The following is a 13,895-nucleotide window of genomic DNA, read 5'->3' on the forward strand; positions in this document are numbered from 1 at the left end:
TTTGGAGTACAATTGCCAAACTTTGAGTCAGCAAGACTGTAAGTTAATGGAAAATTAAGCATTGTAGTGTCGAAGTAATATTTGTCAAAAGAAAGAGAATCTGATGTCACTGAAGCAATACTATTATTGCCTATCCTGTAGATTTAAACAGCTGACCATTGACCTTTAGAGAGAGGTTCTCTTGACCTTTAGAGAGAGGTTACACTTAAGTACCATTTATGGGGGCCCAAAAGAAATTGACAGCTCGGTCTCAACAGGAAACGGACGAATCAACCCATCCTTGGCCACTCCTGGGAGCTTTCAGGAGAACTAACCATTTCATTTCTATAAATTTTTTTAGCCACAAGTCTGGAGCACCTGAGGTTTTTCACAATATCCACTTCCACTCAGAAATCCTTTAAGGGGAATAGGCAGCCAGTCCTAACATTTGAGGATGGGACAATAGTTTAATACCACTTGTAAAATAAACAAAATTTAGACTTCTGGAGAAGCTCCAATGACTGCAATGGAACAAGGAATTGGCAAATAAATTAGGGCTTTGAAATTCCTCTCCAGATAAAGGGGAGAACCTGGGATTGCCCTTAAGTGCTCTATACTCTTACAAGTTCCTTGTAAGGAAACTGCAGAACAATGGCCTCTAGCAGGTTTGAGAGCTCCTGGAGCCAAAAGAAACTCAGCTTTGCCCAAGCCATGGTCGAGAGTATTCAAGTGGACACTGGGTTCACTTGAATGCTCCTTTCTCCTTTCTTAATCATTTCTGGAAATTGTTTATTAACTGCTTTGGGACTATTAAGAACTTTCAGAATGACAAGTTTCAACATTGAACCTACTGTTTCTCCTTCAATCCACAGGTAAAGAAATTTCATGTAAGTTTAACAACTTTGAATAAATTGTTTTGAAATAAACAGCAAAAAGATAATTAAAACATTGATTTTAGAAAGTTACTAAGGGGCCAGATGGATTGAAAATGAGATTTTGAAATTATAAGAATCCTTCTTGTGTTTAAAATCCTGTTAAAATATATTAGGAAGATGTGGAATGTATATGGGAAGAAGAGATATTTTGTTGCAGTTTTAGAGAAAATAAGTTACTATGTAAAAAGGAAAAGAAAGGAATATGAAACTTATTTACTTACTTAAGGTTAAATATATACCTTCTTATTTCTGATAAATTTTAATGGACTTTTACTGATTAGGAGTGAATGATGATGCTTTACAACTTGGTTATTCTCTTGAGATATAGGAAGAGAGATCCTTTGTTGAAATGTTAAGAGAAAATAAGTTATTAAAATCATTCATACTTGTCTTTATGATAGGGATATATACACACACATGCGCGCACACATACATATATACACACATTCAAGATTTAACTATCAGGAAAAATAATATCTCTGACTTAATTTCTCTGACTATTCAGATATATCAATGTGTATCACTTGCTCTTTTAATACAGGCAACATTTAATATATTCTTGTCACCAAAAGTCTGAACAGGGCAAGGATATGTTAAGAAAATGAAAGAGGAGGTTGAGGCAGAGAGAAATAAAACTGGAAGGAGAAAACTGGTATTTGCAATTCTCTGTACAGTGCAATTTCTGATCTTCACCATTAGAGGGCAGTACAAACTAAAGTGAATCATGAACTGCTGTTATATTATGAAAATTTCAAAGGATAAAGAATTATTCAAGCTCAAATGGGTGCAAATTGAATTATTTGTTGCATAGCTTACTTTGCAAAATCCAAGAAAGATACATGTCCATGATAAAATCCTGGTTTCATTTCTTTCCATGAAGTTATGTTCTTCACAAAACGTACCTACAAGAAAAAGGAAGATTTTTTAATGTTTTACAAAACAATGTATGTATGTATGTATGTATGTATGTATGTATGTATGTATGTATTCATTATAAAATTTATTCTATTTTATATCTTCCAGAAATTCAAGGAATTCAAGGATGAGCCAGCATCATCAGTATTTATTATGGACAGATAGCTGAAAACATTGAGATATGCTAAACATGGCTAAGATTTTAACCAGGAATGTCTTTTATTTCATATTCTATAATAATACTTTGAACAGACTTTGCTATAATTATTAGTCAATGCATATATTTATTATTTTAAATGTTATATTTAGGTCCTTTCTTTCATAACTAGACTGAACGAATTTTACACTGACACTATGAGACACTGGTAAGTACAGATAAGAGTAAAATCTCCAAATCAGGCTCAACTCAACTCCTGGCAACTTCAATTAATTTTCTTGGCAATATCACAGAAATGTTCTTCAAGGTCTCATTCTAGTCCATAGACCTGAAGTTCCAACTTGGAAATTACAATATATTAGGATTATTGCAAGTATTTGAAAATGGTGTTTGCTAGTGTAAACAAAGGATCTGTTCTCAAAGCATTGAAGCAGTTACCATACTGCTTGAGACTTCCCTACTATCTGCACAGGGACCTAGTATTGGTCTTTTTGAAGAAGCTACAAGAGTTTGCACAGAAATACATAATTTGGAAAGCAACAGAGTGAAACGTGGACAAAAATTGATAAACATGAAAATCAGTATCTGTAATAATTTAATCTTGTACTTTCAGAAGTAGTACAGAAGTTACAGTTCAAACTGTAATGGAAAAGAAATAAGATAAAGCAGACATATCTGTGTTATTCTCATAATTTATCAAGATAATATATAATGATATTTCTAAAACAACATTCCTAACGCAGTGTTCATGGTTGCTGGAATTTCTCAGAGTTGTCTGACAAAATGACTTTTGCTATTGCCAAGAGAATACCAAACATCTGAAGTAAGCTGCATCTTGACCTTTGGAGGAGATTGCTTTAGCCAATACACACAGACACAATTGTCAAGTCAATATAAAATGGGGATTATTACATTCCAATACTAAATTCAAGTGCCAATTCCCAGGATTATTAACAAAAGAATCAGCTACTTGCTCAGAAGAATTGGAAAGTTTGAGAAAGTACCCCCCCACACACACACAAATGATCATAAAACTCTAGAGATAAAAACCATACCTAGCACAATGAGAATTAAGCATACTCATTAATAACAGAACATAGATATCAGAGGAGAGAGGGGGAGGGAGAGGGGGAATAAAACATGTAGGATAATAAAGAAAATTGAATTCTATCTCCCCAACATCCTGACCAAAAGTATTCCTTTAGGAGGCAAGGAAATATTTTTTTTGCCATTTGTGATTTTCTAAAGAGGCAGAAATTTAGCAGCCATTTAAATGCAAATTCGATTCTGTTTTGGCATAGTAACAATAGCTATGTCTCTATGCTATGTCAAATTGAACAGAAATATATGATACAGAAACCAAATTTTATTTAATTACTCTCTACAAAGTATCGCAAACTCCGATATAACATCAAATGTATCCTACAAAATATAGATAACTGAGGCATAACAGGCTATTTAATGAACATTTGAAGTTACAACCCCCTCAAAAAAGAAATCTAAATATGAATCCTTTCAACACACATCCCAGCAGTCCCCCCGCGGTCGTTCACACTTACGACCGACAACAGAGACATTGCTCATGCCCTCCTACCTATCACTATCTCGTCCTGCCCCATCAGGCCCTCAGAGGCACTGGGCTTTCCCACCATACCAGGTTCCACTCACTCTTACCCACCGACCTTGTCACCATTTGCTTACTTATCTTTCGAAGATATCCAGAATTCAGGAAGTCAGGTTAGAAGGCCGCTCCCTTGCTGGGCCCATTGCTGGGCCATATGGCACAATTGAAAAGAAATCCTGCTGGTTTTGTTCCTCTCACAATCCTTCCATCCCCAGCGCCAGCCACATTAGCTTTACACTAGCATGGCTGGAGTTTGGGGAGTTAAGAAGATTTTGGGCCACCCTTAGCTCCCTGAATGCCAGCATTAAGGCCTTACACTAAAATGGCTGGCATTTGGAGAACCAAGACGGAATTGTGCTGATTATGATCCATTTGGTCCTTTCCTCCTCAGTCAGCATAACACTAGCCCTACGCTGGCATTTGGGGAAATAAGAAGAAATCATGCCAATTTATGCTGGCTGGAGAGGAAAGGATTGCAAGAGACCAAAATCAGCATGATTACTTAATTCCCTAAACGCCAGCCACACTAGCGTAAAGCTAGCGCGGCTGGCACTGGGAGGAAAGGATTTTGAGGGAAGCAAAACCAGCAGGGTCTCTTCTCAATTGTGTCATGTGGCCCAGCAATCGCCTAGCAAGGGAGTAGTCTTCTCTACTCCAACTTCCTGAGCTCTGGATATCTTCAAAAGGAAGTGTGCAGTTGCAATGGAGTGACGTATGGAGGAGGGCCATAGGTCTTTGGGGAGGAGCAGGAGGCAGACCATGGGATATCTCAGAGGTTGGGGAAGTCCTCCCCAATGCGTGTATGCCTGCACTAGGCCTCCCATGGTTTCCCCCACCCCTGAGTCACCCCATATTCTACCTAATGACCTGTGCATTGGGGAAAGCAGCGACAGGGAGATCATTCATTATGCACTTCATTTAACATATTCCTAGATGTCCGACATGAATGGGCAGGCTCCATTACTGTCATAAGTCGAGGATTATCTGTAGCCATCATAATCTGCTACAAAAATAAAATAAAAATAAAAAAGCCTAAACAAAATTCTTCATTCCATAGGCTGCTGCAAACAGTTCAAAGCTTATCATACAAGTTAAATATATATATTTAATGTTGCTATCAAAAATGCAAGAAATTGTTAGAAATATAATTGCCATGGATCCAATCTCCAGCTCTAAAGGACTCTTCTAGTTTATTGCAAAGACATACAGTGGATGTTTATTCCCAATGTTTGAGTGAACAGTCAGTGTAGTGCAGGGATGTCAAACATGCGGCATCACGGCAGCTTCACGTGACGTATCAGGACTTTTTTCCCCTTCGCTAAACCAGGTGAGGCCAGCACGTGACGCATCTGGATTGCAGGCTGTGAGTTTGACACCCCTGGTGTAGTGCTTCAGATTTTTTTTTTAATTAAATACTGTCACACGTCTCTTAAATTTAACTGTTCAGTTTATATTTATTAGAATGATAGATTTTTGAATGTCTTAAATATGAATTAAACAATATGGGCTACAATAGGCCTACTGGGTAGTGAAAACCTATCCTACAATTGACCTATAAGATCTAGACATAGCAATGATACTCCAAACATTCCAAATCTGACAAGCTAGATAAATATGAAAAATACTAATCAAATCTCAAGGTCCAAGAGGTCACAGATTCTGCCAATTATTATTATTTCAGATTCAATAGACTCATGCAGTATCAGTTCCCAAGTGGATCCAAGCAGTTTAAGTACAAAGACCATGAATACTAATGTGTGTGACTTTTTTTAAAAAAGACTGTGCTATGTTGTTATTCAAACTCCACCTCATCCAGTATCTGCATGTTGAATAAAAAAATCCCAGGAAAGTAAACTAGAGCAAATATTAAAGTGATCATTCAACATTCTTAATACCTTTTCTAGGAAAAATCTTCCATCATAATGGCAGGTAAGCACAAAAGACCTTACCTGTAGGGCTTTTTATACTAAATTTTTTGTCTATTATCTTGCAGTAGTAAGTAACTGAAGTAAAAATTAATGTATGTTGGTATCACTATATTTGATGCCAAAGCCTTTCATGAACAGAGAATATTCATTTGTCATCAATTATTCAGGATCATATGCAACTCTGTAAGTATTTTCACTGCTACTTCTCTTTCATATTGTTACAAAAGTTATCACACACACACACACACACACATACACACGTTTTGTTTTTCCTTTGGAGGAGTGTTTGAACTGGAGATTTTTTTTCTAAAATTTTATTTAGGAAGGTCAAAAAATATAAAAGGATTTCTGCAGAACATTTTTTCCTGATACTTAAAAAGAAAGTATTCAAAATCTATTTTTGAATTTCTGGCATATTCAAACTGTTTTACATTTTCAACCCAGATGAGTTTTTTTTAGAAGTGAAAGATAGAATAAATGTATCTTGACAGAGAAAAGGAATCAGAAATCCTACAGGGAAAAAAGTGAAAATTGGGAGCTTCAAAAATTATCTGAGGTACAAAGAATCACATATGCTCAGAAAAACATGAGAGAATAAAATAGATTACAAATTTCAAAATTGCTGACAAATATGATAAAGAACAAGTGGAACATTTGACTTTAATGATGTATGATTTCATTACACATACATATTGAGATTTGAGCAAAATATGTTGCCAACCTGGTTTTCTGGGGAACTGCTGAGGTTCCCAGGTGTGCAATACATATTTAGGCAAAAAATAGTAGTTCAGCATATTTCTGTGAACATAAAACTTGCCTTAATAAAGTTCTTCTTGATCAGCCATAAGTCAGATAATACTTTTTTTGCTACCCTTGATAGCACATAAAGGGACATTATATGGTTAGCATTATTAAGCCAATTATTCTTCTAGAATTTTGAAAAAGAAGGCCGAAGGGTAATAAGACTGACTAAGAGAGAAGCTGGAAAATGATGTGAATATGAATCAGTGGAGTCCATCAAGAGATTTGTATGGAAAAAAAGATATGACCCAGTTATGAACAAACAATGGAAATAAAGGTTTAAACCACTAAAAAAGGCAAGAAGCTGTATCTGATATGAAAAGGAAAGAATGACCAACTGATGTAGAAAATACAGAAGGAGAAGAAGAAAAGTTAATTCTGTTTTAAACAATGAGACTGCCCTAATTTACCACACAACAAATACCTATAATGGTTTAACCATATATCATACCTACCTTTGCCTTTATTCAAATTTAAGTTCAATGAAATTAAAATTTAAGATAAATCAGATATGAAAACTTCCACTCTAATTCAGAGTCAGGATTTTATTAGAACCTATATTTAGCTAGGAATGAGACATCACCTCACACACAATGTTGTATGATTGATAGAGAAAAATCATAAGAAAGATTAATGAGCAACACAGAATGTAATATCTTAACTATGGTAACTTACCTGATCTTGTAGAGACATAACAGGATTGTTTTTGGTTGTGTTGATATGAAGAACATGATACTTATTCTTCGCACAAAGATCATATGCAATGTTTGTGAAAGATGTACTTGCAGTTTTAGGTACTCGATTGTAAATGATCACTACATCATCATCTTCAACTGGGATAAGATCTGATCGAGAGCCATCTACTGTATGGCGTTGCTCTATTTCCCGAACTTCGTGTTTTGCAATAGCCCTCTCTGTCAAAACAAAGCACACAACAAAACAAATGTATTTTTAATTTTGCCATTTATTAGACCAATTTAATTTCAATTTGCTTTTACTAAGAGATGGATCATATGGCTAAGTGACTTTGGTTAAACTATGGCTAAATAGGAGCATCTTAAATTTGTAGCTATACCTTTAAAGAATGATATTTTTTCTAAAATGAAGGAGCTGCATGTCATCGAAACCTGAATGGAAAATTTAGGCCCCAACTGTGTGCAGTGACTTTTTTCTTGGTTATATTAGTGATTATGGTATATCATATATTCTTATGTATTTTAATATTTGTATTATTGTAATTGTTTTTATTTTATTTCTAATTTTGTTCACCACCTAGAGTCACTTGTTGAGGTGGCTAGCCATACAAATAAATAAAATAAAATAAACTATAGGAAGGGAAACCCATCAGGTACATTAAAGGTTGCAGGGTTATCGCTAGTCTTAATCTTAGTTAATACTAGGAAGAATTTAATTTATGCACATAAGTTCATAATTTGGAACTGAAACTACTATTCAGAGTTAACAAGAATAAGAAAAAAGATTACACAGTAAGACTTTTTTCACATATATCCTACAAATAATGATTATAAAATATCCAACACTTTGCAAACAAGTGTTGGATATTTGAAAAAACAGACAGTTGAAAAGATGCTGAACATAATATGAATTTTACAAAACATTAGCCGCTGACCATTTTGGATTCAGTCAATTAATTGAAAAAAAGGAACTGAAATTTAGATAAAATGAATCCTCTGCTTATTTTAATTAAGCCTTGTCCCTCGTGTATGATATTACAATGACTGGCTTTGCAAAATCCAATTAGATATTAATTGCACGTCTGATAAGAAAAGAATGGAAGCACTTTATGACAATATCGTCATTAAAGATGCAAAGTTTCCATCTTGAGTACAAAAACACAAGCCACAAAAAAGAAAAGAGTTAATGAAGCAAGTAGAAAACCTGAAATGGACATCCCAGAAACTGGGACACTATACTTTGGTGTTATTTTTTTTTCAGCATCTTTCCAAGTAATTGCTAAATGAATTTCTCTCAAAACTTAGCCAGTACTATCATCCAAATGAATGTACTTTTTCTATATATGGATGGGGGCCGCAGCGACTCGTAGTTAGGACACCGAGTCAAAAGACCGTTGAGAGGTTGACAGCTCCGCAGTTCAAAACCCGAGAGTGAGCTGCATGACAGAATGAGCTCCTGTCAATTTGCCCCATCTCCTGCCCACCTATCATGTTTTCCTGAAAATAAGACCCTGTCTTATATTTTTTGAACCCCAAAATAAGCGCTTGACTTATTTTTGGCGAGGTCTTATTATTTTAGGGTGCGTGGAACAAGATGGGGCTCCTCTTGCAGTCTTACCTGATTTCCAGCTCTGTGTTTAAATATTTTCAGGGAGGGCTTATTTTCGGGGGGGAGCTTATTTTAGCGCATGAACTCAAAAGCCCGATTTGGCTTATTATCAGGGGATATCTTATTTTCAGGCAAACAGGGTAGTAATTCGAAAGCATGCAAATGCAAGTAGATAGGTACCACTTTGGTGGGAAAATAACAGGGACATGAAAGGAGCACCCTCAGACATTCCCTGGCAACTGTGATGTCACCAGCTAATCCTTTCAAGCCAGAAGTGCCTTGATAGGTGCTTCCAACATAAATGTAGTAGTAGTATATATGGATGCTTGTCACTCCTAGCTGCCCTGAAGGTAAACTGCCTAGCAGGCTGGTAGTTAGTCAACTATTAACCCATCAAAGTTTAATAAATATATTCTTTCCAGAACGACTATAGTAATCCTCACTGCAATTTCTTAAATTAGTCAAGAAGACAGAAATAAGAATCCCAATTCTATAGATATGCATGGTACATACTGTCTTTGCAATGCAAGAGTGTAGAGAGAATATTGGGATTGTAGAGCAGGTATGTAGAAAAAATACCGGGGGGGGGGGGAGATAAAGACAAGGAGACTAAGATGGCCAGAAGAAAAGCAAGAAGAAATGCTCTGCAATCAATAAATCGAGATAAATCATATAATTTAAAATTATATATTTGTTTGGCAGCAGTTTGTTAAGTGGGAACAGAGAAACATGAGGACAAGAAAATGGGCGGAACTATTAATGTCTTGCATCATCTGTCCTTACCATCAACATCTGCAATTCTCCATTTTGAGAAGAGTGGGGTTTTCAAAGGAGGAGAAAAAAATGGTTCCCCTCCCCGAATAGAGAGCATGCTCAGAGCTAGCACACAAGTAGGAATAATAAAAAATATTCCATTTCTATATTTGTTTTCTGTGACACATATAGCCTTGGGACATACAAGCAAACAAAAAAACCCACATCATCTGAGCAACAAAAATCTTTTTCTGAAAACAAGAAAAAGAGCAAGTAAAATCTAAAATGTGTAATGAAATGCTCAGTCACGTTAAAACAGGTGGCAGTTACAAAATATATATTTTTACAAAAGCTGCCTTTTACAGATACATTTTAAAAAACAGTGATCTGGGTCATTTTTCTCAGTTCACTACTCCCTTTCTTTTTTCCTTCCCTTCTTTTATGAAGTTGTTCCCTTGTTTGTGCTTGCATTACATGCAAATTATTTCATTGACCCAATTGTGAAGGATCCTTGTTGCTTTTAGTTCAATGGTATTGAAGGATGGCAGACTCTTAACATTTTGCATCTAAAAGCTGGTAGGAGAAGAAAGATGTGTACTAAAAAAAAAAAAAACAGAATTAAAGAGAAGTAAAACAGTCTGTTGTATCTACACTCATGTGAAAAAGTAAGTACACCCCATTGAAATGTTTCACTTTTTCATCTATTTTAATATGTAAATGGACGTTGGTCTTACCTGATACGTCCGTTCTCGACATGAGGAAAAACGTCAGTCATACTGGGGATACGTCCCGTCCAGCCAATGACCGAGACCTTTGAAAGCCAAGGCACCGCCCCTCTGAGGCCGCCCCAGTTCTTCGTTGAGGCGAAGCAAAGGCCTCGATGGACGTGTCCTCCTGAAACGACAAAAAATTAATATCACCCCCCCCGACCACCACCGGAACGTACCCCAGGGTGGGGATGACTGACGTTTTTCCTCATGTCGAGAACGGACATATCAGGTAAGACCAACGTCCATTCTCCAACGAGAGGGAAAAACGTCAGTCATACTGGGGACATACCAAAGCTCGATGTCGCCCCGGGAGGGAAGGTACGGGTCCGGAATCCGTCAAGCGAGATGCACCGACTGGAGAACCCGTCTGCCGAATGCAGCATCCGAGGAGGCGAAGGAATCAACCTTGTAATGCCTTATGAAGGGACTGATAGTCGTCCATGTGGCTGCTCGACACACTTCCTCGAGGGAAGCCTGAGTTGCCCAGGCGGCTGAGGTAGAGGCGCTCCGCGTTGAGTGCGCAGTGATGGAAGGAGGAATCGGAGAATCAGATTGACGGTAGGCTAGGGCTATCACTGCCCGTATCCAGCGCCCTAAAGTCGTACTTGAGACGCGGGTCCCAAGTGAGGAAGGATGGAAAGCCACAAAAAGAGCTTCTGTCTTACGATGACCAGCAGTCCGTGCTATATAAATCTTCAGAGCCCGGCGGACATCCAGCGTGTGCCAAGACCTCTCTAGCCAATGAGAAGGGCGAGGACAAAAATCCGGAAGGACGAGTTCCTGCGCTCTGTGAAAGGGCGAGTTTACTTTGGGCACAAACGAGGGGTCCAACCGGAGCACCACCCTATTGGTATGGAAGATACATAAATCCGACCGCACGGAGAGGGCTGCCAGCTCTGAAATCCTACGGGAGGAAGTGATTGCTACTAAAAAGATAACTTTCAAGGACAAAAAACGCAAGGAAATAGAACGGAGAGGCTCGAAAGGAGGGGACATGAGAGCCGTAAGAACTTTATTTAGGTTCCATGTAGGAAAACGATGTACTGCCGGAGGTCGCAAATTAGTAGCTCCGCGAAGGCAGTGATAACAGGATGATGGGAGATGGAATCCTTCGAGCCGCAAGACAAAATTGAGGCAATGGCTGCAACTTGACGACGTAAGGTATTGGGTCGCAGTCCCTTACGAAAACCAGCCTGAAGAAATCTCAAAACATGGAGGATTGAGGCTGACGTGGGCAACACCGGAACGGTCGAACACCAAGAAGCAAAGGACCTCCACGTGGCTTCATAAATTCGGAGCGTAGAAGGACGGCGAGCTGCCTGAATCGTGGGAATGATGTCCAACGGAACCTTAGCCGTCGCTAGGAGGAGCCGCTCAACCGCCAGACGGTCAAGCAAAGCCAGTCCGGGTCCGGGTGAAAGAGCGGGCCCTGGGACAAGACGACCTTGGAGGCAGGGATCTTCCAGGGAGGGACCACTGAGAGGTTCATCAAGTCCGCAAACCATGGTCTCATTGGCCAGAAAGGGGCCACCAGAAGAAGTTGGGCTCTCTCCTCCAGTAATTTCCTTATAACCCTGGGGATCACAGGGAGAGGTGGAAAAGCATATAGCAGGCCGGAAGGCCAGGGGCTGCGGAGGGCATCTGTAGCTTCCGCCTGAAGGTCCAGGAACCTGGAAAAATAACGGGGTAGAAGATGATTTGAACGAGAAGCGAATAAATCCAAGACAGGGCAACCAAATTTCGAAATGATGTCCTGGAAAAGGTCCTGGGAGATCGACCACTCGCCCTGGTCCACCTGCGCCCTGCTGAGGGAATCGGCCTGGGTGTTGTCAGAGCCAGAGATGAAATCAGCTCTGATGGACGCTAGGTGCTCTTCAGCCCACATACCCAAAAGAAGAGCCTCGTCCATTAAGGCGCGTGATCTAGTACCCCCTAATTTGTTAACGTGGGCCTTGGCTGTCGTGTTATCCGTAAGGACTAAGATATGATGACCTTCCACGAGATCCTGGAAATGCAACAGAGCGAGGCGAATGGCCCGCAATTCCAATAAATTGATATTGAGAAGGACTTCCGGAGGGGACCACCGACCTTGAGCCATACGGTGAAGAATGTGGGCCCCCCAACCGGATAGACTCGCATCAGTAGTAAGCTGGAGTCTCTGAGGTTCCCTGAAAAAGGATCCTCGGGACAAGGACGGAGAAATCCACCAGCGTAGGGAACGAAGCACCAATTCTGGAATCCGAATACGCCGGGAAGATGCCTCTAGGTTAGCCCGTTGAAAAGGCAACAAGAGCCATTGAAGCTCCCTACTGTGCAGGCGAGACCAAGGAGTGATGCCGAAGGAGGAGACCATCATGCCCAACAGGCGGGAAAGAACTAATACCGTTGCAGTGCCCGCAGATAGACATTTAAAAACCAGGGCACGCAGGTTGGATTGACGGTCCGGCGATAAACAAACTGTGGACGAAACTGTGTCGATCAAAGCCCCTAAATGAAGGATTCTAGTTGAGGGAGACAACTGGCTCTTGGACCAATTGATTGAAAAACCATGTTCTTGAAGAGAAGTGAGAACCAGAGACAAGTCCACTAAGGCTGTCTGACGGGAAGAGGACATAATCAAAATGTCATCCAAATAAAACTGGAGGCGAACCGGGTGAGAACGAATGTGTCCTATCAAGGAGGCCATAATCTTGGTAAATACCCTAGGGGCCGAAGACAGCCCAAAGGGCAAAGCCCTATATTGATAGTGTGCTCCTTTAAAGGCAAAACGCAGGAATTGACGATGAGCAGGCAAAATGGGGACATGAAGATAGGCCTCTTGCAAATCAATAGAAGAAAGAAAGTCAGAGGGCCGGATAGACTCAAGGATAGACGAGAGAGATTGCATTTTGAACCGGCGGTATTTAATGTGCCGGTTCAAAGACTTCAAATCTAAAATGGGCCGCCATCCCCCTGAAGCCTTCTGGACAAGAAAGAGACGGGAGTAAAAACCATGGCCTTGCTGAGAAGCAGGGACCCGTTCAATGGCAGCAATCTGTAAAAGGTGATCAATAGCCTCCGAAACTAAACCCGATTTCACAGGATCCCGTGAAACCGGACAAGGAAGAAAACGAGAAGGAGGGGAAGAAGAAAACTCTAAGGTTAAACCGAATGAAATGGTGTTAAGCACCCAAGTGTCAGAAATGGAGGCCACCCAACGCTCCTGAAACAAGGAGAGGCGACCTCCAATAGGTGATAGAAAAACCTGTTTATCGAGCCCTACGAGACCAACGACCTCCCCTGCCTCCCCGATACCCTCTCCGAGGAGGGGGTCTAGTTCCCTGTCTAACCTGGGACTCCGGCGGAGGTCTGGAAGGAAAGGATCGCTGGGACCGAGGTTGGAAGGATGAGGAGCCAAAGGCACGAAAGGATTGATATCTTGAGGATGAAAAACGAGAGTCGGCCCGACGAGAGGCAGGAGGAAGGATCTTGCGCCGATCCTTGGTCTCAACAAGTAAGGGCTCTAAGGCAGAACCAAAAAGTGGCCCACTAGAATACGGGGCCGAAGCAAGTTGCCATTTACTGCGCATATCGGCCTGCCAGTTCCTGAGCCACAGGAGACGGCGGGAAGTAACATTGGAACCTAAAGCCCTGGCCGAAAAACGAGTAGAATTCAGTGTGGCATCAGCTGAATATTCGAGAGCCGCTGCGATCTTATTCAGATCCTGGTGTGATCTTGCGTCAGAAAGA

At 40.0% G+C, this 13,895-nt stretch overlaps 1 protein-coding gene across 1 annotated transcript in view; it reads right to left on the reverse strand.

Moving 5' to 3' along the window:
- The window catches only part of HS2ST1 (heparan sulfate 2-O-sulfotransferase 1), a 105,400-nt gene that overhangs the window by 12,482 nt on the left and 79,023 nt on the right, over positions 1-13,895 (reverse strand). The window contains exons 2-3 of the mRNA XM_070939410.1: positions 7,015-7,253; positions 1,731-1,816 (exon numbers count right to left, since the gene is read on the reverse strand). Coding sequence (XP_070795511.1) covers positions 1,731-1,816; positions 7,015-7,253 — 325 coding nt within the window. The remainder of the gene's footprint in view (positions 1-1,730; positions 1,817-7,014; positions 7,254-13,895) is intronic.

The sequence above is a fragment of the Pituophis catenifer genome, unplaced genomic scaffold (assembly GCF_029215685.1).
Source record: "Pituophis catenifer annectens isolate HBS135680 unplaced genomic scaffold, rPitCat1.0.hap2 SCAF_3, whole genome shotgun sequence".
In the NCBI taxonomy this organism is placed as follows: domain Eukaryota; kingdom Metazoa; phylum Chordata; class Lepidosauria; order Squamata; family Colubridae; genus Pituophis; species Pituophis catenifer.